The sequence below is a fragment of the Mytilus galloprovincialis genome, chromosome 11, assembly GCF_965363235.1.
Source record: "Mytilus galloprovincialis chromosome 11, xbMytGall1.hap1.1, whole genome shotgun sequence".
In the NCBI taxonomy this organism is placed as follows: domain Eukaryota; kingdom Metazoa; phylum Mollusca; class Bivalvia; order Mytilida; family Mytilidae; genus Mytilus; species Mytilus galloprovincialis.
In genome coordinates, this window is record NC_134848.1 from 71397098 (window position 1) to 71425027 (window position 27930).

Sequence of the window (27930 nt, forward strand, 5' to 3'; positions counted from 1 at the left end):
TATGTGCAGCATTCCTCACATCAGAAGCAATCGAAGAAAGTAAGAAATTAAAGATACTGCTGATCTTAGTAACTCTTGACGCAGAAAAGGCATTTGACAAGCTAAACCATGAAATACTATTCAACAAACTGTACCATTATGGAATAAAAGGAAAACTTTGGATATTACTGAGAAACTTGTATAAAGGAATGAGCATCAAGGTTAAATGGGAAGGGCAATGTACAGAAGATGTCATGGTTCTACAAGGAATTCAACAAGGTGCAAAACTATCTACAACGCTATATAAATGCTACAACAACGTCATACTTGATAGCATATTAAAAAGTGGACTTGGAGCATGTATTGGTGATATACAAGTCCCTGCACCAACATGTGCCGATGACATTGCTGTCCTGGCAAATAGTACTGCAGATGCACAAGGAATATTAGACATCGTACAACACCATACGAGCAGAGATCTAGTCAAAATCAATCCAACTAAATCTGAAGCGGTTCTATACAATGCAAAAGGCTCAAACATATCAACGTTGAAATTTGAAGACAATGACATCAATATAACCAATGAAACCAAACATCTAGGTATCAAAAGAAACGAGCAAAACCGTGCAAATATCTCAGAAAGAATAAGAACCGGAAGGGCAACAATATACAGCCTTCTTGGAGCTGGGTTACATGTCAGAAGGGGATTCTCACCCATGGTTGCATACAAGCTATGGAGAACATATGCAGTACCAAGAAGCATATACGGACTTGAGGTGATGAACTTACTTGCAAAAGAAAAGGATATGCTAGAACTGGCAGAGAGAAAAATCCTCCGACAAATTCAAGGACTTCCAAATAATACAGCAAATATGGCTGTATATACCCTGGTAGGAGCAGAACCTATTGCCATCACATTAGACAAAAATGTACTTACCTTCTTCATGAATATTGTTCGAAATCCAGGAACCATAGAATGTGAAATTCTGCGCCGACAAATAGTATTCTCAGACCAAAGAGGAAAAGACTTTATCAACAGAGTAGAAAAAACTCTATCAAAATACAATTTGAAATCCAGTAGCTACTACATAGAAAATCCACTGAATAAAATGGAATGGAAAAGACTAGTAGGAATAAAGATCAAGGAATACTGGAAAAATGAATGTCATAATGAAAAAATGGAAAAAACATCACTTAAATACATAGAGATACAGAACAATCCATTAAATGAAGCTCACAATATATGGAAAAGTGTAAAAAACAATAGTAAAGATGTAAAGGCAGGAGAAATAAAAGCAAGAATAAGTACTCAAACGTACATATTCCAAGCCAAACGAGCTAAGTTCGATCCAAAAGTTAACCCTTTGTGTACAATTTGCGAACAGGAAAATGAAGATCTAGAACATTTTATTCTACACTGCAAAGAACTAGAGCAAATAAGATCTAAATACTGCTCAAAAATCGAACAGACAATGGATGAAATTGATACGTCAACATACAAGAAGATCAAACAACAAGGGAATTTACTGCAGCTCATAATAGACTGTACTAGCAAGGACATAAACTGTTACCCAACTGTGTATGAAAACATTGAAACTCTGGCTAGAAATATGTGTTATGAGATGCACTTGCTGCGCACAAAAAGGATAAAAAAAACCTGATCACAAGTACAGTATATTAAGTAAACTTCTTAAAATTGTTACTTACAAATAGTATACCATCCAACTATTTTACGGCTTATAAGTTTTTAAAAATAAATCTTCCCTTTAAAATTGTAAGATATCAGTTATAATTTAAAAAGAGTAATGACAAGATCTCCATATAGAAATGAAACTGTAAAGAAATTTTTTGTATATATTATACCTTAATTTTATGTCCAAACCCCAACAACTTTACATAAGTCTTACAGGAAATTTTCATTATTACTCCTGATATATGTATAGCACCCTCAGCTATGATTATAAGTAATTTTAAACTTTTGACCATTTTAATTCTTGTAAATACATGTATATGCAGTTGTTTTTTAACATTTTCCTACACCCTAGCACATATAAATCATTATATATTTTTTAAAAACTTTATGATGACAATCCTATGAATTAATTATGATATCTATTATTTAGTGATCATTATAACCAAATTCAGTCATCTGTATATAATATAATAAATTGTTTCCCTATGTTTTAAGGTGTAAATAGTTGCTCAAACTATACCCTTTGGGTAGTGCTCCACATTTAATGGAGGAATATACAAATAACTGAACTGAACTGAACTGAACTTGGCTTGCGTAATTGGTATAATCTGTTTACAAGGTCTGGATTTTATTATACACAATTAGCGTTACATTGTATTTGATCAATTTTGGTAATTAACACATACGGTTTTCCTTTTAAAGTACCCTGTAGTGTTAAAAGATGAACCATTTCACAGTCAGGAAAATCCCTTCATTTACATACAAGTGACACATTTACCACCTATTAAGGTTCATCATAACAAATGGACAAATATGGCCGTATTTTCACCTCAAAAACTACTCTGTGTACAGACTTACCTGTGCTGTTTGGAAAGTTTTAATGCCTAGCATCCACTAGATATATAAAAGTTAAATGCATTTTGTGTTTAAGAAAGATAAAATCTTTCTTGGTTTTTGATGGGCATTTTTTTTCCTTTCTGCTGAAGGTGCAAAAATAAACAAACACCTGAATTACTTTGATACTGTCCACTCACTGACTCAGATAAACTCTTTAACTCACCTATAGTTGTGAAGATACCTGGTGTCCATGTCAATTAAGGACAGTGAAAACAATACAAACCGGTTTTTTACCTGAGGGAGTATCTCATAGTTGTACCACAACTTAGTCAATTTTCACACCTTTTGCATGAAGGAAAAAAAATGCCCATCAAAATCCAAAAGAGATTTTATCTTTCTGAAAAACAAAATGCATTTAACTTTATTATATCTAGTGGATGCTAGGCATTAAAACTTTTCAAACTTTACAGGTAAGTCTGTACTCAGAGTAATTTTTGGAATGTAAATAAAGCCATATTTGTCCGTTTGTTATGATGAACCTTAAGGGATAGTTAATTCATGCTCTGTTTTCGCAGTATAGTCAGTCGAGGTCGTTAAAAACTCCCATCATCATCATCTCTTTCTTCATTGTATTATTAGTCATTTTCAATTATAAACATAAACATTCTGACAACATTCTGATAAAATACATGTATGTGCATACTCGTGTATTTTCAAATTATAGGATCATGCAAAACACACGACTTGGCTCAAGTTATATTGAAATAATTATTTTGTATTCTCTTGTGTAAAATGAAAAAAAGGTCACAAATAAGCAGAAGCTAAACTAAATTTTTTCCAAGTCCACATCAAGATTGGTAGACTTAAGCTTGGGTTGAGAAAACGTACCATGTTTATCGATTTGATCTTATTTATTCTAGTTTAGAGTTCATTCTTAATGACATCTTTCATATTTTGAAGTACAAAAGGTTACAATTTAGTACAGTGTTATTATAATAGTGCATTTCTCCCTACACCTGAGATTCATGTAGTATTTGCAACTGGACGTTTACACAAATCAATACATCTACCCATTTATTATGTGGCTATAAGATGTAAAAAAAAAATATCAGTTTACTGTTACAATTCATCGTCTTATTTAAAGTTTCCGTTCTGATACAAGCATATCGAATTGTAAAATCTGCTGTAAGTTAAGTTATGAACATTTTAAAGCAGTGTTTTGTTATGCATGCAAGATCTTAAAAAAAACTCCCATAACTGTTTAAAATATTTTCCATGGTTCTGGAGTAAAGCTTTGGAGATTTCCTTATTTATTCAAATAGAAAAAAAAAATATCATCGGTCCGACATATAAAAAGCACCTTGCCATTTTTTAATATCAGTAATTATATCTTCAAGCAGTTCTGTTTTGAATCGGGAAGAACAATATCTACTTCAATTCAAATATTCGCTCGGTGTGACTCTCTGAAACCATCAATACGTGATCTTTGCTGCAAAAAGTACTATACAATAAAATGGATTTATTTTTTCCGTAAATGCGAAATAATCGACAAATCTTACAGCATTTACTAGAGTCTGGATGGGGTCTTTCTTATCTGTATTCTATGATAATTTAGATAATATTTCTCTATTTCTTTTATATTTTATGCCCATTGTCATGATTATTTTCTATTCTGTATATATTAGACCCTTTTTATCTAATTTTTTGGGAGTAAATTATTTTCTTTTTTTCTTCTTTTAGCTCTAATCACGACCCTCATTTACGTTTGTTGTGCATGCGAGATATAAACTGCAGTCTCGCAAAGCTATACCTGTGTGAACTTAAGACAACTTAACAGTATCAATGTTTCATATACTTACTATGAAGTAAATATAATGCATTTCTTTACGTACATAAATACATCCGACAAATGTTTGCAAAAATAAGCAAATATTTGTCAGCATTTACTTTGGTTGTAAATGTTTTATAAACCGCGGTCTCTCAAAACTTTGCATACGTCTATAAAGATATGTTGCAAATATTAATATTTATCAAAATAACTATGATAGTGGAAAGTATTAGTAAATAAAATACATGTCTTTACATACATAAACTATATCGAGAAATGTTTGCAAATATAACACAAACATTTGACAGCATTTACTTTGGCTGTAAATGTTTTATAAACCACGGTCTCTCAAAACTTTGCATACGTCTGTAAAGATATGTTGCAAATATCGATATTTATCAAAATATTTATGATAATGGAAAGTATAAGTAAATAAAATGCACTCCTTTACATACATAAACGATATCGACAAACGTTTTCAAATATAACACAAACATTTGACAGCATTTACATTGGTTGTAAATGTTTTATAAACCGCGGTCTCTCAAAACTTTGCATACGTCTGTAATGATATGTTGCAAATATCGATATTTATCAAACTAACTATAATATTGGAAAGTATTAGTAAATAAAATACATTTCTTTACATGCATGAACGATATCGAAAAACGTTTGCAAATATAACATAAACATTTGACAGCATTTACATTGGTTGTAAATGTTTTATAAACCGCGGTCTCTCAAAACTGCCCACACCTCTGTAAAACAAATATGTAAATTTTAAACTTTGCATACATCTCCTATCCTGGAAAGTGCATGCAAATCTAAGGCCTATCTTTACATATCTTTAGAATATGAATAAAGATATGGAGATGAAATTATTATCTTTATCATATCTTTGAGAACGTCCTAAATAATGCCAAAGGAATAATGCATTTACATATACATTAGTAGGTCCGCAAATATATCTGGCAGAAAAGTAGTTACATTTGTCAAACATTTACATGATTGACCAAATTGTTGTAAATCTGCCTTTTCGTGTAGTGTTAATACCAATTTAGATACAAATTAGTGTCATTCATGACAACCTAAACAGAATCCACATGATATATGCGACCATTCTTGGATGAAATCAATATGTATAGATTATAACATGCCCTTTTCTATATTAGCCCTGGTATCATCCCGAGACTCCCATATCGGTCTCGAGGCTTAGCCGAGGGCCGATATGGGTCGAGGGATGATACCAGGGCAAATATGGAAAAACATGTTATAATCTTTTAGCTATTTATCACATATTTAAGTGTTGCAGAAAAGGGGGGAAAAAGTTCAATTATAACAATTTAATGAAACATAACAGGTAAATCTTAAAAATTTATCCGTATCCGTAACAAATATGTGATAAGATATAAATAACACATAGCTGAGAGGGTGATAGAGCAGATTGGGTCCCGAGAAAACATTGTCAACCGCGGCGAAGCCAAGGTTGACAATGTTTTTTCGAGGGATACCGATCTGCTCTATCACCCTCTCAGCTATGTGATATTTGATTTATTATACTGAATGTCCTATCATCATTTTCTTTAACAGATGAGTTTTATTATAAAGTATTTTCTATGTAGTCACGTACTTGACAGCGTATAAACGGGTATTTGAAAAATCATCCGACGTGAAGTAAATAGACGATAGTAGTGCATTGACTTGACATATCAACGATACAAGGATTAGGCCCGAAACGGGAAAAAAGCTCTGCTTTCAAGAAAAAAAAATATTTTCAATTGTTGTTATTTTGTTATTGTTATTTATTTTATTTAAATTTTGGGTAAATATCCCTTTCAAAAGGCCTCATATCTGGCTGAGAAATATACATCACAATGAACATGATGAAATGTACATCACCAGTTGAAACCCATCGATGGTGAACGAATGCGTTTAATATCAACAATAAGCATAACACACAATGATTTATAGGTTTTAAAGTAAAAATATTAACAAGTGAAATACGTTTTTCCAACAATTGTAAAAAAAATAAGTTTGAGTTTTACGCTTCGTTGTATAGTAAATTAGAACTTTAAGCATTGTCTATAAAATAACTTGATGTAGATTCAATTCATTGTCGTTTAAACTGCCGATTTTTGATTGGTCTAGCCGAGAGGGTGACATTCCAAAAAATTGTCACCCGCTCAGCCATGTGATAGAGTAAATTAACACCTTCGTATTAGGCAATCAAAATATGGCATTTTAACATGATGTATAATAATACTTTAATATTACACTTTTTTATATCAGTTTTCAATATTCATGGCCTAAATTCATTGTTCATGTCAGTGTTTCCGTATATATTATGTTTCATTGCTCATGTGTTGTTTCCGTATATTTTAGCCACTCATCTTGAGCCTACCCATTTGATCCGATAACACCCCATACAGCAATACAATTATACTTGTATTGCCATTCATAACTCTTAACAGACCAATTAACAGACCGGGTTTTATACATCCGACCCATTAACAGACCAGGTTTTAAATAAAGATTGATTTATGTCACCAAAATACAGATTTTTGTGTAGATTTTTCACACAATGATATCAATATGGTTAACAAACATAATGCCTGTCTTTGTTTGATGTTCAAAATATCGAATGCAAGTAAATTCAACCAACGTGTCTTTTTGTGTACATTTTGTGTGTGTAAAATGTGTATAAATTTATTGATGAGTAACACGCCTTTTCATTTTATAGATCGTACATCGAAGCTAGAAAAATAATAATTACACCACTGGATTCAGTACACTGAATTGTTTTGTTAGACATGAATAATTTTTATGATAAACATATATTTAAAAAGTTATACAATGAAACATGCAGAATTTTCAATGATTTCCTCGATAACACCTGATTAACAGACTTTAGCCAACCCGATTAACAGACCCACCGCCGATATAGCCACATACTCAATATAGATTAACCGACCAATCTCTCGGTTAGCCGAGTGTCGGCCGTGTATTTCCTTGGTGTGTTCTCATTTAGCCTTAGCTGTGAATTCCAGGTGAAAAAGGTAAAAAATATACTAAGGCCAGATGAGAATTGAACTAAGGCGAAATGTGAATTTAGATAAAAATATTAAATAAACAAATTTCACCTCTGTGTTTTTATAACAATTTAAACAACATGTAATTAGGGAATTGTTTCTCTTGAATTATTATTTTTAATATAAGTTACCATTTTTATGATTTCAAAAATTGTGAAATCAGGAATATCTACAATAAAAAAAAATGTAGTTGGAAAGTTGTTTCTCTTGAAATATTGTTTGTTTCATATTTAATAAAAGTTTCAACTTTTTTTAATTCTTGCAGTTAGAAAATCAAAATAATTTAATTATCCTTCACATTATGCAACACAAAAAGTTTAATAGAAACAAAAACCACATATTTTCCCACAGACTTGTTTTAAATTACATAACAGAAACTTTGATAAAAAAAAAATATTAAAAAATCTTCAAAACTGTGCTAATTATATTTTTAAAGCAAAATCCATGGTATTCAATGACTTGACCTCTTCAAGAACAAATAACTAATTATTAGTAAATATCATGAGATGCACAGACCATTGAGACTGCACAAAATCTGCCTTCATTCGGAAGCAGGAGATCAGCACTCTACCAGACAAAACTGCAATCACTTTACCAAATACTTAACCAAGAATACACACCTTGGAAAACGCACCACAGATTAATGGTGCACCAAGTTAACGTATAATTGTGATATGAAGAGAGGGCAGATACCCACAACCAACCTGGAACCACCACCAGACAGAAGGACCCAGGACAAATAAGCATTTAGAGGGCTGGCATAACAATCTCAAAAAGAGAGCCAAAACAGCACATCCAAACATATTTTAAATTATCAATGTGTTCAAGAAAGAGCAAGCAGCTTACGAGGCAAAGAAAGTACAGTGTACGACAGATGGCAAGATGAGAGGAAAAGCAAAGATAGTATAGATAAATAGAAGAAATATTCACCACTTTAAAGGAAACCCTACACAATGGTACAACTGACTACATTCAGTATGGAGATGCAGCATCTTACATCCTCAAACTTGGAAACTAAATTAACCTTGAACATTCAAATGCGTATATCAGTGCCTTGTACTTGTATGATATTTTTCTTTATTTATTCATTAAAATATGAAATGTTCATATCCAATTTGTCATCTCTAATAAGACTTTATTTACAAAATATAACACATGAGTAAAAAAAAAAACACTCTCAGAAAAAAAAGAGCAACTATAAAAAGTGGGACACCAAAAAATAAAAGAAATACCTTTCCTTTAAAAAGTATTTCATGGTAGAATTTGACATCAAAATAACAAATATCAACTAATTGTAATACAAACAAAACATAACTTAAATACATTGTTTACAGAAGCTCTCATTTCGCCTTAGCTGTCAAAATTTATATATAAAATTAATCCCAGTTTGCCTAAGTACAAATTTTCAGGTACACAAGAATTAACTAAGTTGATATTTGTTATTTTGATGTCAAATTCTAAATGAGCCTTTTCCTTTTATTGTTTAGTAGTATGGAACCATTTTCTGGCATTTAAATTATAGTAGTTGACTATGGTTACGATTTTAAATCCAATGAGCATGTATATATGCACATTAAATAAGAAAGAAAAACAAAACAAAAAACATAAACATAAACATGAAAAATATGTCATATAATTTTATATTTCAAATCTGAGATAATTCCTTTGAAAATAAAAAAAAAGTCATTGGACAAACGCCAAATTTCATCCTAAAATTTAGGAGATATCAAATTGCACAATTTATTGATGTTAATTAACCCATTCAACATATTACAACCTCTTATCATACTCCCTGCTGGTACAGATTAGAATGTCAGATGATTGGGTATGAAACTTTTATCTTTGACCATGGTAATCAGACCACTGACCATAGACTAAATCAGAAACAATATATTAGTGTATATTTCAGAATTTGTAGAACACTATTGAATAGAAACTTATAGCGTGAAATCTGTTCCAGGCTAGGAATACAACATGTGTAATATGTATATTAATATAAATATTTTTAAAAGAGTTCTTTGTATAAATATATTTGAAAGGATTTTTACAGGAATTAATTACTAAATTAATAAAGGATTTTGAAAAGGGGATGCAACAAGGCACCGTAAGGAGTACCTACATTTGAATATGACTCTAATAAAGTCTTGAATTAAAATTATTTGAAAGCATTTTTTATCAATATCATTACCGGTATTTAGAAAATAATTCAAAATTAAGGTTTGAGAAGGTTATTGATATTTGTTAACTTAAACCCTAGACTGTATCTTCTTAATATTTATTAAACAAAAATAGTACGTTCTAATCATCAGCAAAAAAACAGAACAGTTCAAATAAAAACAAGACAAAATGATATCACCGCACTCCACTGTGAAGTTACTGTATTATAACAAAGTCAATGTTGGATTTTCTTAAAAGATACTATTGTGTCTGGAAAACAAAAATGATGCCCCCCCCCCCCCCCCAGATGCAAAGTGTTATTCAAGTTTAAGTACACAAAGTTAAGCATGGGAGTACATAGGTCTATGGTTCACTGTTCAAGGAGTTATCCAGAAAGCAATGCACCTCTGATGCAAGTATATACTCCAAAAATGACAAAATTCAACTATTCCCCGAAAGGACAAATTCTAATGACAAGAGTGCACAATCATAAATGTCGACTTCTTTACAGACCATTGATTTATGATCCAAGATAATGAGGTCAAGGTCAGATAAACCAAACCAAAAATACATGTACACCCAGCTTACATTCATTCAATACACCAAATATAGTTGACCTATTGCTTATGGTTTCTATGAATCAGACTTAAACTGGAAAACTAAACATTATCAAATGAATCATGAAAATAAGATCAGATGAACCAGACATGTACATGCACACCTTACAATCAATCTGTGCGTTAAATATAGTTCACCTATTGCTTATAATACATGTATCTAAAAAATGTACATGAAAAAAAAAACTTAACCATGAAACCAATGAACCATAAAAATAAGGTCAAGGTCAGATGATTCCTGCCAGACAGGTATATACACCTCACAATCATTCCGTACAACGAATAAAGTAGACCTATTGATTATATAAAGCTTTTAAGAAGTTAGCTGACGCCACCACCGAATCACTATCTGTATATCACTTTCTGCGACAAAAGTCACAGGCTCGACAAAAATCAAAAGCCTGACCACTTTCACATCTTCATGCACATACAGCCAGTAAAGTAAAAACTTCCTAGCATTCAAACTTATAAAAATTATGTGGAAAAGCTATATACCCATAAAGGGACAGACGGACAGAAAGATGGAAGGGCGCAGGAATTACGAACCAGGGGTAAAAATACCATAAAACAATATGCCCCCTCTCAACTTTCAGTTGCGGGGTCATTAAAACAAATTTTGCTTTTCTTAAGTTGCCTTTTTTTAATCATGATGAAAATTCTGTCCCTGTTAAAAAAATTCGATAAAGTTATAGATATTAATTTGAAACTTTAACCCAAGACTAAATAACAGTAAAATATTGAGAAAGGTTATAATTTAGTTTAAAAACAGTATTTTATTTTTCAAAAGTGCACATGTTGCAATAATACAATAGAAATGTAGGGATTTGGAAACAAGAAAAACGTATATAAATCTGTTCCCCATAGAAGGATTGTTATGTCTAGATTTGGCCACTGTATATGCAGGCTTGACAAATAGCAAATTGTACATGTAAAACTGGAACTATTAAAAATGTCAAAACTTGTGTTGGATTTTTGACACCGTTACTAGGCTTAAAAGAGAAAACATTTTCAAAGTGTGCCTGTGGAACAAGAAAATTAAATTCGATAACTTCTCAAGTTTCATTAAAGTATACAAAAAATTACTTTACAAAATCAGTAATTTCTTGTTCATATTTATATTGTAAATTTAGTTATACGCTTAAATATAAAAAATAAAATACTAAACACAAATACTTTGCTCTCAAATGTTTGCATTGCCAAAATTTGTATCATAAAAAAGGGGGGTCTTGTATAGATAGAATTCAAAAGTCATAATATTTGCCACTAGCTGATTCTGATAACAATCTATTTATGTGGAACAGTCCTTGACAGTACATAGTACACATGTGGTCATTTCTGGTCAGTCATCTAAAATATTGTGGTAATCAGAAGATTTCCTGCTGTGAAGACAAATAAACAAGTGTTTGAATAAATGACTTATCAATAATCTGTTAATTGGATAATGTTCTGGCTATTTTGCTGAAGAAACTAAAAATCTGGCGTTTGTCCTATAACTGCAACATTTTTGTAATTTTTTTCTTAAATCTATTTATCAAAAGATCAAATGTTATTTTCAAATTTCAGAAAAATATTTTGAGAAATAAAAGGGTAATTGGCAATTTCATCTGGTCCTGTCATTGTCGAGGTTGGTCATGTCAGTCAGCGATGGTCATGTCACGTTTTCGAAATTTTTTGAAATAAATCTATATATTTTTATAACATTTTGGTTTCAAAATATGACATATCATTTTATATTTCAAATCTGAGATTATTCCTTTGAAAACTAACAAAGTTATTACTGCGCACTTTTATTTGGTCCTGTCATTGTCAATGTTGGTCCTGTCATTATCAGAGTTGGTCATGTCACGTTTTCTAAAGTTTCTTACATATTTTTTTATTTTTTTTTTCATAAATCTATTTATCAAATGATGAAATCTTATTATATTTTAAATTTGAGATCAATCCATTGAGAAATGAAAAAGTTATTAAAATTGAGAATGGAAATAGGGAATGTGCCAAAGAGACAACAACCCGACCATAGAAAAAAAACAACAGCAGAAGGTCACCAACAGGTCTTCAATGTAGCGAGAAATTCCCGCACCCGGAGGCGTCCTTCAATTGGCCCCTAAACAAATATATACTAGTTCAGTGATAATGAACGCCATACTAATTTCCAAATTGTACACAAGAAACTAAAATTAAAATAATACAAGACTAACAAAGGCCAGAGGCTCCTAACTTGGGACAGGCGCAAAAATGCGGCGGGGTTATTCTCAGATCTGTAGTGACATGTAACTGACCAATCAATGATTAGAATTTGTGTAATGTAAACAATGTTGAGAGGTGATGCGAAGAAGAATCCTCTAGACTTTCCATAGACTTCAATGCAAATTAATTTAATTGATATATGTTGTTACCAGTTGAATATAGTAATTTTACTCTTTTAATATTGTTAAAGACACTATATAATATCTCCATTTTGATTTTTAACATACTATAACCTCTGGTTAAAAAATAATTGGCAATATAAATAATCAGTAATCACCTTCAAATAGATGAAAAATCTAGAGGATTCCTGTTCGCATCACCCCCTGAAAAATGTAAATGCCAGGATACACAAGAAACTAAAATTAAAAATAATATAAAGACCAGAGGCTCCTAATTTGGGACAGGCGCAAAAATACATGTTTGTGAGATCTCAACCCTCCCCCTATACCTAAACTGGACCCCTGTTGTGTTCACTTATCGCTACACTGACAACAGGTATGGCCTAAATCCCGTGGTCAGAATTCTGACCACGGGATTTAATAATTCGACGAGACTAGTACATCATGGGCTATGTTTAATTACTGATAGCAAATCAAAGAAAAATTAGCACATTTATTAGCCTACTGAGTTATCAAGGGAATAAAAGATACCGGCTCAGTTTGTCAAGAACATGTTAACATGCTCGTTGGTCATTTATCTGCGCTACTACCATGGGGTTAATTAACAGATATTTGTTTATTTTGCGGCATCGCAGTATTAACATTTGAGGTCAATTTCCTATCACTTTAATTAGCCCATTTTATTAGCGAATCGTTGAATTTGTAAGACTGGTCCAATAAATGCCAATGTGACAATAGTTCCAACCCGTTCCTTCGGTGCAAAGCTATAGATAGAACGGCGGACCAGTTTACCCCTATACCTCTAGCCAATGTAGAAAAGTAAACGCATAACAATACACACATTAAAATTCAGTTCAAGAGAAGTCCGAGTCTGATGTCAGAAGATGTAACCAAAGAAAATAACAAAATGACAATAATACATAAATAACAACAGACTACTAGCAGTTAACTGACGTTCCTCAATCCTCAATCTTATGGCCTTATGGCACAACTCTTCTCATTGGTGCATATTACGCCCTATGTGTATCTTCCTCCATGTATTTTCCTCCATGTACTTTAATTTTGTTATTGCTGTTACGATTGAGGTTGCGGATGTTCGGGTAAGTCGAAACGTCCTGTTTTTGAGATAAAGGCCGCATTTTTCATTTGGTCCTGTCATTCGGTCCAGTCATTAGTGTAACCCGATGTTGTGTACCGACTTACTGTGGGGCGAACTGTCCTAATAAAAAGCATCAATATGGCGTCGTTGAATATGAAAGTAGATTTGTCAAAACAATGTTTTCCTGATTCATCACATGGTGTGAAACGGAGCCGCTCTGATTATGAAAAACAACCACTCTCCAATGATTTCCAAATCAAGTTCGACAGTGACACTTATACTTCAGAAGATTATGACGTATTTACGAAGGGTATTTTGCACTTTATTGAAAACTCAACATGTTCTGTAGTATTCAATCTTTTTTTGAAAGGTCGAAGAGAGGATATTGAAAAATATGAGTGTTTTCAGCATGCACTTCTTGATGTTTTTGACATTGACTGTTGTGATATTGATGATATTGATAATGAGGACCTACAGAAATTAAACCAAAAGATTGAAGACTGTCATTGGATTGACAGTTACATCGCCAGGACCGATTGTAATCAACGACTAGTCAGAAGGTAGTTACAGACCATAGTTCAGCCCAAGATACACTGTTTTTAGGAATTAGCTCTGACAGACTCCTTCTACATGCTCTAAGCAATGCACATTTACACTTTAGAAAACAATTAGAAATGTGTGCTTTCAACAGGTTGGACCCAATCTCCCTATATGTTGATAAGACCTGCATAGAGTGAATGAACACTGTTCGCCAAAAATCATGTTCACTCATGTTCTGGTTGGTATCAGATCCTTACAATACCACTATACGTTCACCGAAGAGGTCTGTTCGCACCCTACCTCAGTCAAGGGTCTAACTTAAATAAGTTATCAGAGAAAAATAACATGCATGTGTTATTACAGAAACTTTCATGGGTTGTCTACTCTTTTTTCCTTAATCTGTAATAACATATGTTTGTTATGGGTTAAATATATTTTATCTTTAATGGGCACTTGGAAATTCTTATAACTTTGCGCAGTAGCTTAATATATGGACCATAATTTGCTATTGGGCTCGTTTCCTATAACTATAGAAAAGTGATAAAAATGTGTATTACTGTACTGCTGTAAGAAAAGTTGTGACTACATCTAAAGATGCCTTAATTTTTATCAACATACAAGTGTATGCTACTCTTCCCTAAAAAAAAATTTGAAATTAACAAATTTTAAAGATTATACGACCGTATTTTTGTGTCGTTTCTCGCGTTACTTTTCGCATCCGAAGTGCATAACGCTGACTGATTTATAGATAATCGTCACTGGCAAATTCGTAACTTTTGCTTTCAAATAATAAAGAACATCGACCAATAAGAATAGTCAGAAGAAAATGCCGAGAACTATAAGTATTTCTGTAGCAGGTGTAAGAACACTAGCGTTACTTTGGTTTCCAATTTCGTAAAGCAAATTTTAGATGATGTAATCTGCTTTGTTGTTATAGAATTCTTTATAACAATATGTAAATATGAACTCTCGCGAGATGTTCAAACAGGTAAATCAGAGATGATTTACATTCTAGTTTTGTTCTTCGTAATAATTAAGTTAGAAAATGACGTTATCGTTATGCGTTACATTACTAACGAAACAGAAGTCCAGTTATTTCCTTTTTTTTATTAAAATTGTTTTTGTCGTTAAGTTCTAATCATTTCCGGTCATACGTGAAACATGTGACTAACATGTGATCACACCCTTACAGCCGGATGTATGAAATACTAGGTCTAAACATTGTTTTTGTTTCCAACGGGATGTTAGCAAACATAATCTGTAGACTTGTTTCGTCTTGTTTAAAAAAGGAAAATACAATTTTCAAAGAGATTGCGCCGGGGGTCTATTATTTTTCATATGTGCATAATGTTACATACGATCTTGTGTGAAAATAAATGCCCAATGACTTGACAAAATCGATTTCAGATTTGACAGACGTTATAACACACTTTGTTTCCTGATAACGATGTAAAGGGTCCTTGGAAAATTCAATAGACATTACGTCTCTTATCATTGTGCCGATGCTCGTTAGATTGATTTTGCTTCAGTAGTAAATATTACTGGATATTTTAGGTGCATAAAGATAATTTAATAAAAAATACATGTTAATATACCGTTACACTTGGAATGTACAAAGTTGGTATCTTTGTCACAATTTTTAATTATTTTTTTTTTATACATGTTCTGCAAACACTTTTCAGAAACGCAATAAACTTGTCAAAGGAGAAGTAAACTTTTACCATGCATGACTTGAAAGGAAGTACTTTATTGATTTTAGCCCACTAAAGTAGGTTAAAATGTGGAAACCATGTAGATGGTGTACAGGTCACAAGTATCACATGGTGCCTATTTTAAAGATTTTAATTCCAAGTTAAAAGTTTTTTTCTTTACTGAATTTAAAGAATTTTACATTGCCAATGATTTGGAATAAATTGTATATAACTGGAATTTCAAAACCAAATATAAATACATTTTTTTGGCTAAAACATCAAGATACAACGATTATGGTATCCTGTATCAATGAAGAAAATATGAAAATTTCTGAATAAATTGTACTAATTGTTTTCAAAACAAGCACATATTTAGGAGTTTTATAATACTGTTACATTTAAGATGGATTTTAAGAAAAAGTATACTGTTCAGATTATTTTAAGCAGATTTTGCAATAAAATAAAACTAAAAAAATGCTTTCAGTTTCTTATGGTTTCCTGTCGCGTTTAAAAAAACTTTAATTTAACATTGAAAATAGATTTTAAATATGAACATGAAGCAAGTAACACTAGTAATGGTGTTCATTTATGTCTATTGAAATATATTGTGCAAAATAAAGAAAATAAAGATTGGTTTCCTGTTTGGTTTCCTGTCACGTAAACGGTGAATCAAAATGTATTATTTTTTTCTTGAAAAACTCAATTGTTCCATTAATACTATTCTAACACCAACACAACCCACAGAATAAAAGTTAAAGTTTTAGAACTTATAAAAAAGGATACAAAAAGAAACCAAAGGCCGAAAATACCAAATTACATGAATTATGGTCCATATTACCTTGATTAAACTAATTTTCTAATTCCATTAATACAATTTTGATCAACTATGTTATCACAGTTTTTTGATAATTTAGCCCACAATAATAACATGTATGTTATTTTCTCTAATACATGTATATTGTGCAAAATAAAGAAAATAAAGATTGGTTTCCTGTTTGGTTTCCTGTCACGTAAACGGTGAATCAAAATGTATTATTTTTTTCTTGAAAAACTCAATTGTTCCATTAATACTATTCTAACACCAACACAACCCACAGAATAAAAGTTAAAGTTTTAGAACTTATAAAAAAGGATACAAAAAGAAACCAAAGGCCGAAAATACCAAATTACATGAATTATGGTCCATATTACCTTGATTAAACTAATTTTCTAATTCCATTAATACAATTTTGATCAACAATGTTATCACAGTTTTTTGATAATTTAGCCCACAATAATAACATGTATGTTATTTTCTCTAATACATGTAACTTATTTAAGTTAGACCCTTGACTGTACATGTTCACAACCAATTTAAAAAACATGATCTTTGTATTGACATGATTATCCTGCTTTCGTGTAAATACTGCATATGTTTAGCTTGGTATATATATATAAGTAAAACATTGAAGATTTTAAATGAAAAACATGAAAGTTTATTGTTCTAAACAGCTTTGCCCATGTGTCTCACTTTATTTTGAAACAATGAAAACAAATGTCTAGCATGTATTATATAGCAACCAACACTTACAATGTATTTTCAACCTGAAATAATCCACTAATTATTGTAAATATCAAATCCTTTGTGTCAAAGATTCGTCTTTATGAACTTTTTAATTTAAAATTTCATAAAACATGTTAAAAATCTTCAACATGTTTAAGGAGATTTGGTATAATTGTCCATTAGCTAAAGACAACTATCCACCAGACATGCCAAAGACCAAATGAGATAGACATGATAGATAAAAATAGTTGTCAATAATTGTAGGTCATCAACAAGACCAAACCCCATACCATATACATGGTATAGGAGACAATAAAAGGCTCACACATGCATGACATGACAACATGTTATTTTGTATTCAACATGTTATTTTTTATTATTAAAAATAACATGAGTAAAACAAATAAAAAACAACAACAAAAAGACTAAAATTTGGATCATATTCTTTAAAGTCACAAGAAACCTCAAATTAAAAAAAATAATGCATATTTTGTAGAACTCAATTGATAGTTTTTATTATAAAACTTATGTACATATACTTTTTCTGAAGAAAATTCTTCAGTTTGTTCATATTTAGAAGAAGTTTACTTTATTTTAATTGCTTCCTTCAACGCTTTGGCTTCCAGGAAGCAATTCCCCAACATATTTTCCCTATGCAAAGTGACCTCAGCATGATCCATCTCTTAAAAATCCAGTGATCACAATACGCATGCATGTCCTTAAAATAAACTTTTATCTGATTGTTCATGTTAAACACATGCTCAACATTCATGTTGACATTGAATCCTTAAACTTCGGCTTCAAAACACGAACTTTAATTACCTGCCATATTTTCACAACAACACTGACTGATTGAAAAAAAAATTGACGATTAAATGTAAGTTATGCGAAAAAAAATGATAAAATTGTGCACAGAAGACTAAGTTTATGATGTTTGTATGCATTGGTTCAAGAATTGGAATAACATTATTTTTCACCAGTCACTCGTTTATTATGACTTTAATGTTCATTATTGGCAAATTTCTATAGCTTTTTATTTCATTTTACTACATGTATATTTATTGTAGACTTTGTGATCGAGAACTATGTTCAAGTCTGAAGATATTTATGTGGCAGCTATTATACATGCATAGAAAACAAAAAGGAAACAAACCAAAGAAACTATCAAAAGGAATGTATCAAGAACTTTTTGTCTCTTTTGCAAGAATATTTGGCTTAAATATTGTGTAAGTATATAAATATCATGAATATATTATAAAATTTAAACTTATTTCAGATTTTTATTAAAATATTACATGTGAGCTACTTCAAATAGAAATTGACCTTATGCAAATGAATATCATTCTGTAATATAAAAAAGAAGATGTGGCATGATTGCCAATGAGACAACTATCCACAGAAGACCAAAATGACACAGACATTAACAACTATAGGTCACCGTACGGCCTTCAACAATGAGCAAAGCCCTCTACGGCATAGTCAGCTATAATAGGCCCGATAAGACAATGTAAAACAATTCAAACGAGAAAACTAACGGCCTTATTTATGTAAAAAAATGAACGAAAAACAAATATGTAACACATAAACAAACGACAACCACTGAATTACAGGCTCCTGACTTTGGACAGGCAGTCTTTAGTATTATACCCCAAATATACACAGAAAAAAGTCCCATAAAATCTTACTTGAGGAAGACTAAAAAAATCACCATTTAAAATTCCTAGGAGATTTGCATTGAAAAGGGAGATAACTATTGCAAAAAAGGCAGAAATATCAATAAAAATTGATACAAAATTATAACTTTACCGCTTCTATTCATCAGAATGTATTGATTCTTGATTTTTAGCTGTCTTTAGAGTAGAACAAACAACTCTGAAGGTGTTTAAATATACTTTATCAAGCTTTAATATAGATTTCTTAATTCATTAGTTGACAATTTATTGAATTTTTCAACACGTCAAGGTAAAGAATCTCAAATTTAATAAAAATAATTAAGCATGTATTCTTCTATTTGTGGTTTAAAGTTTCTTAGATAAGTAAGATGCTGAAAAAATAAAATATACAGATATAAACAATACCAGATTTTCACATTATTTTTTTCAAAATGGTCACAAAGCTTCAAATTTGCAATTTCTTAAATGAAAAATGCTCAAAAAAATAAAACTACCTATAACACTTCGGTTTTGTACATTTCATGAGCAGGCCAGAGGATTATACAATTTAGTCAAATACAAACTTATAACGCCATCAAAGTATCATACTTTACATAAATTTCAAGAAAATCAACAAAAAAATGACCAAAAAATACTATTTTTTGCAGAGTTATCTCCCCTTCCAATGTTAATTTCCATAGGAAATTAAAAATGCTGATTTTGAGTTTTCCTCTAGTTAGATTTTATGGGACTTTTTTCTGTGTATATTTAGGGCATACTGCTATAGATTAAAACTAAAACATATTCTGTTGCAATTAGTTTGAGGTTAAATCTTAGTTTGACTGGACTATATACATTTTACCTGTACATGTACATGTATATGTGCACTTGCACAAGGTCAATTTTTATCCGACACAGCTCATGTACCGTATTACAAGTTTGCTATCTTGCTTTATTTATTCATAACTATATGTTTTTAAATCATTTGTAAACATGGTAAACAGATGTCACAAAGTCATGTGATTATTTGACAACATAACCTAGAAAGCCTATAGTTGATAAACTCTTATCAGCATTATCATGTTTAACATGTTTATCATGTTTATGATTCTATCTTATTACATGTAAGAATAGAAAACCATGATGAAACAATAATAATCATGGTTTTATTTATATATATTCAATTGAATGACTACATTATCTTGCACATGAATTATTCTACATATATCATTATATAATTCAGACAAAAATGAAGTCTGTCAGACTTTTTTCTTTGAACATGTCTATTAAATTTAATTGTCAAATCTTGTTTAAAGATTAAAAAATATAAAAAGTTCTAAGTTATACATTAATAGTGACAGCAACCCATGATACAAATGACCATAATATACTTTCAGTATAAACTATGCTTTGAATTTATACTATAACTTTGATTCATTTGTTTTAATTTTAATAGCTGGTATATTGAACATGTTGAAAGGGACATAATTCTTAGATTCTTTGTTTTAGGAGTGGTTCTAATGTTGAAAAGTACTCAGTGACAATTAAAGAAAATGACTTTGTTGCAACCCCAGATGCAGTTATATGCCATCCATCTGCCTTAGATAGTGACAAAATTTTTGCTGTTATAATGGTATGGTGAAAAAATATATTTTGGGACCTTCTGGTATGAAAAGGTTCATCATGTTTGTAGAAAAATTTGTTGTTTGTTTTACTTGAGTTCACCACAATGCATTTATCATGTTATAAAAAGGCAGAAAAGTCTATAAGAATAAGAATAGAATAAGAATACGAATATTTATTATTCCAATCAAGGGCCCTTGATGGGCAGCATAACATGTACACATAAAACAATACATCATGATTTGTAACAGAAATACATTTTTATAAACTAAAATGAAACATTAAAAAAAATTTAAGACAGATGTTATTATCTTCAGGCTATAAACATGATAAAAATCATATAAATTTAATTCCAGGCATAAATAAGACCCATTGGTAGCACTTTATTTTCAACTTTTCTTATTATGCTTAGTGCTTTTCAACTTTTGTCATTATGCATAGTACATGGTCTGTGTTAGCTATTGCTATCAATTCATGTACATGTACATTTTAGGAATAAGATTTGTAATCATGATGATAACCATAAGGCCACAATTAAAAATATTTTGGTTTGCACAAACCCTATCCAAGGTTAAGACAGTGAGTAGGTAGGTAGGCATTTTTAAAAAATTGAAGCATTGGATGTTAATTAGTGTTCATGCATATCTGATTAAAAAAAAACTTCTTTATATCAGGACAATAAAAGAATTTGAGTAGGCAGCTTTTTTCTGGGTAGGTAGGGTTTGGGCAAACAAACCTATTCTTGTTTATGGCCTAAAGACAACTTTCCACCTATTGAAATCATATAGAAATTAGCAATTATAGGTCACCGTACATCTTCGCTAGCCAAGGATTATGATCCTATAGCCTCATCTTTACCCTTGGCTGATTAGGACAGAATTTGTGTATACAACAATATGGGATCTAGGGACAAAAAGCCATTACTCTTACTTAGATTACATCAATCTTGACCAATGACAGCACTTTTCACTTCAATATTTAGTCCACTACTGACGAAGTACAAGGGGATTGTAGGTTTGCACTCTGTCTGTCGTTCTGTTTGTCCATCTGTCAGTCTGGCAAATCAGTTTTCCAGACCAATTTTCCGGATTTTAACTTTTCTCATTGTTCAGTTAAAGCCCTTTCCCTAAAATACATTTTTGTCGAGCCTTAGACTTAAGTCGAAAAAGCGACTAAGCGATCCTACATTCCGTCGTCGTTGGTGTCGTCGTCAGCGGAGTCCACAAATATTCACTCTGTGGTTAAAGTTTTTGAAATTTTAATAACTTTCTTAAACTATACTGGATTTCTACCAACTTGGACAGAAGCTTGTTTATGATCATAAGATAGTATCCAGATGTAAATTTTGTAAAAATAAAATTCCATTTTTTCCATATTTTACTTATAAATGGACTTAGTTTCAGGCCTCTACAATAACTTTTTTTTCAACTTGTCCAGTAGGACAAGTACATACCAAAACTTACTTGTCCGAATGAAATTGTAACTTGTCCAAAAAAATCTTAATATTAACCTTTTTTGCATTTCAGGTTGATTCTAGGAACAAAATGAATTAAAAAAAATTGAACAGAATTTGATTTATATCCTTTGAAATACTTTTAAAAGATATGAGCCATGAACAACTGAATTTAGTTGTGTCACAGGACTTAGGTTCTAGTTTTCATCAATGCTAAAGTCTCATCATACTTTGCACATGAGGCTCCATCTGATTGGCCTCTAAATGTACACTCATTGGATTTTTATCCTATTTTTTTAACAGTTGAAAAAAGTTTATTCAAATGCAATCAATAAAAAGAATATGAGGTATGATTGTCAATGAGACAAAAGACCAAATGACACAGAAATTTTAAAACAACTATAGGTCACTGCATTGCAAATATTGTTTTTTCTACATAAAGATCAAACATGATTTGATGATTTTTATGGTAAGTAATTTCCTCATTCTTATTTAAAAAAAACGGTATGGACATTGGTATTAATTATTATAAAGCAACAAAATAAGGTAGGAAAAGAGGTTCTGATTTTTCTTGGTCTAGAAATGTCTACTGCCTTGCCAAGCTGTCTATTAATCATGTCTATGAAATATGTCTCCTACGGTGCCCAACTGTCTATTAAACTTTGAGCCGAATCATTCCGAGCTGGTGACGAACTGTCTTTTAAAGTTACCTTATCTAAAAAGCGCATGGTTGAATGGGATCGGTAAGACTGGTTTCCGAGAAAAGTGTGCTTTTTACCTGTTAAAGTACTTGACAAAGAACCAGTTTTAAATTATCGATTGCAAGTTTGAGGGGTCTTGAGAAATAAAAAGTTTCAGTTTAAAAAGAAAAGATGTCAAACAAATCTTCTTTTCTTGTTTTTTGGTTAATAATTATACTTTGTTCATTAAAGTTGAATTAAAATTCATTTTCTGCAGAATGATTCTACTTGTCCCATTGGACAAGCTTGGTTAAGCTTTTACTTGTCCGACCTTGTTTACCTCTGGTACCGGACAATAGGACAAGCGTTATTGTCGAGGCCTGAGTTTTTTCTGCGGGGAAACATTACATTCACTCTGTGGTTAAAGTTTTTAAAGTTTTTATAACTTTCTTAAACTATCCTTGGTTTGTACCAAACTTGGACAGAAGCTTGTTTATGATCATAAGATAGTATCCAGAAATAAATTTTGTAAAAAAATAAATCCATTTTTTCCGTATTTTACTTTTAAATGGACTTAGTTTTTCTGTGGGGAAACATTACATTCACTCTGTGGTTAAAGTTTTTAAAATTTTAATAACTTTCTTAAACTATCCTGGGTTTGTACTAAACTTGGACAGAAGCTTATTTATGATCATAAGATAGTATCCAGAAGTAAATTTTGTAAAAAGATAACTCCATTTTTTTCTGTATTTTACTTTTAAATGGACTTAGATTTTCTTCCAGTTAACATTACATACAGTCTGCAGTTAAAATTTTTAAAACATTTATTAGATTCATTAACTATCCTAAATTTTTACCAAACTTGGACAGAAGCTTCTTACAATCATAAGATAGTATCAAGAGGAATATTTTCATTGATTTTTTTCCTCATTTTTGTTGAGCCTGCCATTTACAGCAAAAGTAGGCGAGACACAGGGTTCCGCGAAACCCTTACAAATTTTTTGATGTAATACTTATTAATTAGTAGATTTTCTGTTCAAAGAGAAATAACTCTTTTTTCAAATGATTTTGTAAAGACAAAATGAAATTTTGAATTTTTTTCCTTTCTTTGGCAGTTTGGTAAAATGGTTAAAGAATTTATTGGTAGGTTTGTTTGTCATTCTTGAAGATTTTGATTTGAAAAAGTATAAAATTTTATCAAGACAAGTTGCAGATCACGTTGGAATTTTGTTCCAGTCTGATGATTTTGTGCAGAGAAAATTCATTAAAATAATCAGTTTTCAACAGTTTTCTTCATCATGCTTGAAGATTTTGACTTGATATTTTTATGTAGTTTACACCATGACAAGTTATAGATCAAGTTAGAATTTGGCTCAATTACAATGAACTTTTAACCAGTAGGGGACTATGTATTGCAATGCAATACTCACAGAATGCTTGTTTAGTTTTGAGTTGTAAACATGGAATACAATGTGTCCAGTTATTAAAAATTTCATGAAGCAAAATTCGCCTTTAGCTATTTAGGATCACTTTAACACAATTGTACGAGAAACATATTCAATGTTCAAGAACTTCAAATAATTAATTAAAAGAACATATGAAATGTTTTTTCAAATATCGTTATATATTTAGCAATGTAGATTTCAATAGTTCTATATTTATTTTTATTCTCAGGTAAAACAAGATCAGGAAGAAGAAAATTATCCAGTTGAAAGTTCAAGCAAAAAACAGAAGACATCACCTGAAGACCATATTGATTCCTCCCTGAAAGGTCAACATTGTAGTCAGTTCCTGAGTACCTTACCATTTTCAGTGTTTGGAAATCATGGAATGTACGGATTTGTTGTACAAGAAACAAATGTAAATATTCATTTACAATATGTGTATAGTAAAAAGTATTAAAAGAGTGATCAATTCAACAGATTTTGTGAACATAATTTTTTCATTATCATTATTGCTATTATACAAAATTTTCTTTGATTTGCTGACAGATAGTTGCCTTTCTCAGCTGAGTTGCATGATATGAAAATTATCGCTAGAAATTAAAGGGGCGTGTGGCCTTTCTAATGAAATTGATATGAATTGACAACTTCGTCACAGGTAAAATAGCAATAAACAGATTATCATTTGTCATCTCAACTTGATTGCTTTTCTCACTTTTGCCGTACGGGCTCAAGCAAGAAAATCAATCTCATTAAGATGATCAACAATAATCTATAATTATATTAGCTGAACAAGCAACATTAGTGATAGATACACATATATTAATATTGAGTCACTGATGAGGTCTTTGCATCGGAACTAAACACATTTATTCTAAAAACAGTTGTTGGCATGACACGGGTTATGTTCTTCTCATATATGTTATGATGGTATGATACTAAACCCCTAACGGGAAGGATTGTGCCTGATGTTCATATGATGAAATCAAAATCTTTCAGTCAGTTTAATTGAGGTCTGGAGCTGGCATGTCAGTTAACTGCTAGTAGTCTGTTGTTATTTATGTATTATTGTCATTTTGTTTATTTTCTTTAGTTACATCTTCTGACATCAGACTCGGACTTCTCTTGAACTGAATTTTAATGTGCGTATTGTTATGCGTTTACTTTTCTACATTGGTTAGAGGTATAGGAGGAGGGTTGAGATCTCACAAACATGTTTAACCCGCCGCATATTTGCGCCTGTCCCAAGTCAGGAGCCTCTGGCCTTTGTTAGTCTGGTATTATTTTAATTTTAGTTTCTTGTGTACAATTTGGAAATTAGTATGGCGTTCATTATCACTGGACTAGTATATATTTGTTTAGGGGCCAGCTGAAGGACGCCTCCGGGTGCGGGAATTTCTCGCTACATTGAAGACCTGTAAGTGACCCTCTGCTGTTGTTTTTTATTTGGTCGGGTTGTTGTCTCTTTGACACATTCCCCATTTCCATTCTCAATTTTACATTTGAGGATATAGATATATAATTCCATTTCATGCAATCCTAACCACCAAGAATGACATTTTTATTGTCAAGAAAGCAAGTCAGGTATTCATGAGTTTATACATCTATAATCATGATAATATATGATAACTCGTCCATTCATCCTAAAATAGGATTCAAAAAGACAAAGTTTTGGATGGAGTTATTTCCCTTGGTGTTTAGTGAAAATGGGTAATTTTTATGATTAATTAATATATATATATATAGAAATAAGTGGTTTGATTGCCAATGAGAAAAACATCCATTAAATTTTAAAAAGAAGCAGATGTTAGCCATTATATGTAATTTTATGGCCTTCAACAATGAGGAAAACCCATACTATATGGTTAATGGCTAAAAAAAAACTTTAACACTCAGCTGGCTAATTTCAATCAAATTTGGTCTGACTGGTCCTTAGGACCTGCAGGCTAGAATAGGATCTTCAGTTTAGAAATGATATATCTGAAGTTTCAGTAGACATTGTCACAACTACTCAACTGAAAACTATTAAAAAGCAATATAAAAATTGTGATTTGACGTCTACACAACATATGATCTGTTAATGTTCATATATATATATATAATGATTGAATATTAAACATGGCTGACTCCATGACTTAAAATATAAAAGTAATTTTTTATGCCCCCACTGTAGCGGTAGGGGGATGAAGTTTTACCCTTGTCCGTCTGTATGTACGTCTGTATGTCACAAAATTGGTTTCCGTTTTCTAACTAGAGTTGGCCTGAACCAATTTTTATGAAACTTATACACAGTGCTTATTACCACAAAAAAAAGATCAAGTTTGAACTTTTTGTTTTATATTACAGGTGACGTTAACATGTTTTAGGCCAGATGATGGATATTATGAAGATTTATGTAATGGATGTTTACAGGAAAACAAAGCAGTTGTGACATTCAGTAAACAATATAATATTCTAAAGAAAAAAGACAGAAGACAATTAATAGATACTTTGTTGGATTTTGAAAAGTTTCTGAAATTTCTTTCTGTGAAAAAATAGCCAGCAGATTTCATTGTTATTAAATTCATAGTATATAAATAATGTTGTGACTTTCTGAATGGCTTTTTTTGAGCTGCTTTCAAAGTATGAAGAGAAACTAAGGATCACTATCAATCGTCTTGCCCTGGAATCACAAGTTTCTTTTATTCACAACTCCCGAATGAGTATGAGGACAACTTAGCTGTATTACAAAATTGTAATTTTTTTATGGAAATACACATGTTTTTTGTCGAGCCTTCGACTTTAGTTGAAAAAGCGAGACTAAGCGATCCTACATTCCGTTGTCGTCGGCAGCGTCCACAAATATTCACTCTGTGGTTAAAGTTTTTGAAATTTTAATAACCATCTTAAACTATACTGAATTTCTACCAAACTTGGACAGAAGCTTGTTTATGATCATAAGAAAGTATCCAGAAGTAAATTTTTAAATAAAATTCCATTTTTTCCGTATTTTACTTATAAATGGACTTAGTTTTTCTGCGAGGAAACATTACATTCACTCTGTGGTTAAAGTTTTTAAAATTTTAATAACTTTCTTAAACTATCCTTGATTTGTACTAAACTTGGACAGAACCTTGTTTATGATCATAAGATAGTATCAAGAAGAAAATTTTGTAAAAATAAATTTCCACTTTTCCGTATTTTACTTATAAATGGACTTAGTTTTTTTGCCAGAAACAAAACATTCACTCTGTGGTTAAGTTTTTAAAATTTTTATAATGTTCTTAAACTATCCTGGATTTCTACCAAACTTAGACAAAAGCTTGTTTCTGATCATAAGATATTATTCAGAAGAAAATTTTGCAAAAAAAATTTCACTTTTTCCGTATTTTACTTATAAATGAACTTAGTTTTTCTTCCAGTTAACATTGCATACAGTCTGCAGTTAAAGTTTATAAAACATTTATTAGATTCATAAACTATCCTGGATTTTTTACCAAACTTGGAAGCTTCTTTCAATCAAAAGACAGTATCGATAGGGAAATTTTTATTGATGTTTTTCCTCATTGTCGAGCCTTCGACTTTAGTCGAAAAAGCGAGACTAAGTGATCCTATATTCTGTGGTCGTCAGCGTTGTCCACAAATATTCACTCTGTGGTTAA

General features: G+C 31.2%; 1 protein-coding gene across 1 annotated transcript; it reads left to right on the forward strand.

The window, feature by feature from the left end:
- Positions 1 to 13767: 13767 nt before the first annotated feature.
- On the forward strand, positions 13768 to 26882 carry LOC143052744 (uncharacterized). The gene is made up of 5 exons (XM_076225849.1): positions 13768 to 14225; positions 18507 to 18665; positions 20601 to 20724; positions 24522 to 24707; positions 26636 to 26882. Exons 1-5 carry the CDS (start codon positions 13804 to 13806, stop codon positions 26825 to 26827), a joined length of 1083 nt encoding a protein of 360 aa, XP_076081964.1. The 5' UTR covers positions 13768 to 13803; the 3' UTR covers positions 26828 to 26882.
- The last annotated feature ends 1048 nt before the right edge of the window (positions 26883 to 27930 follow it).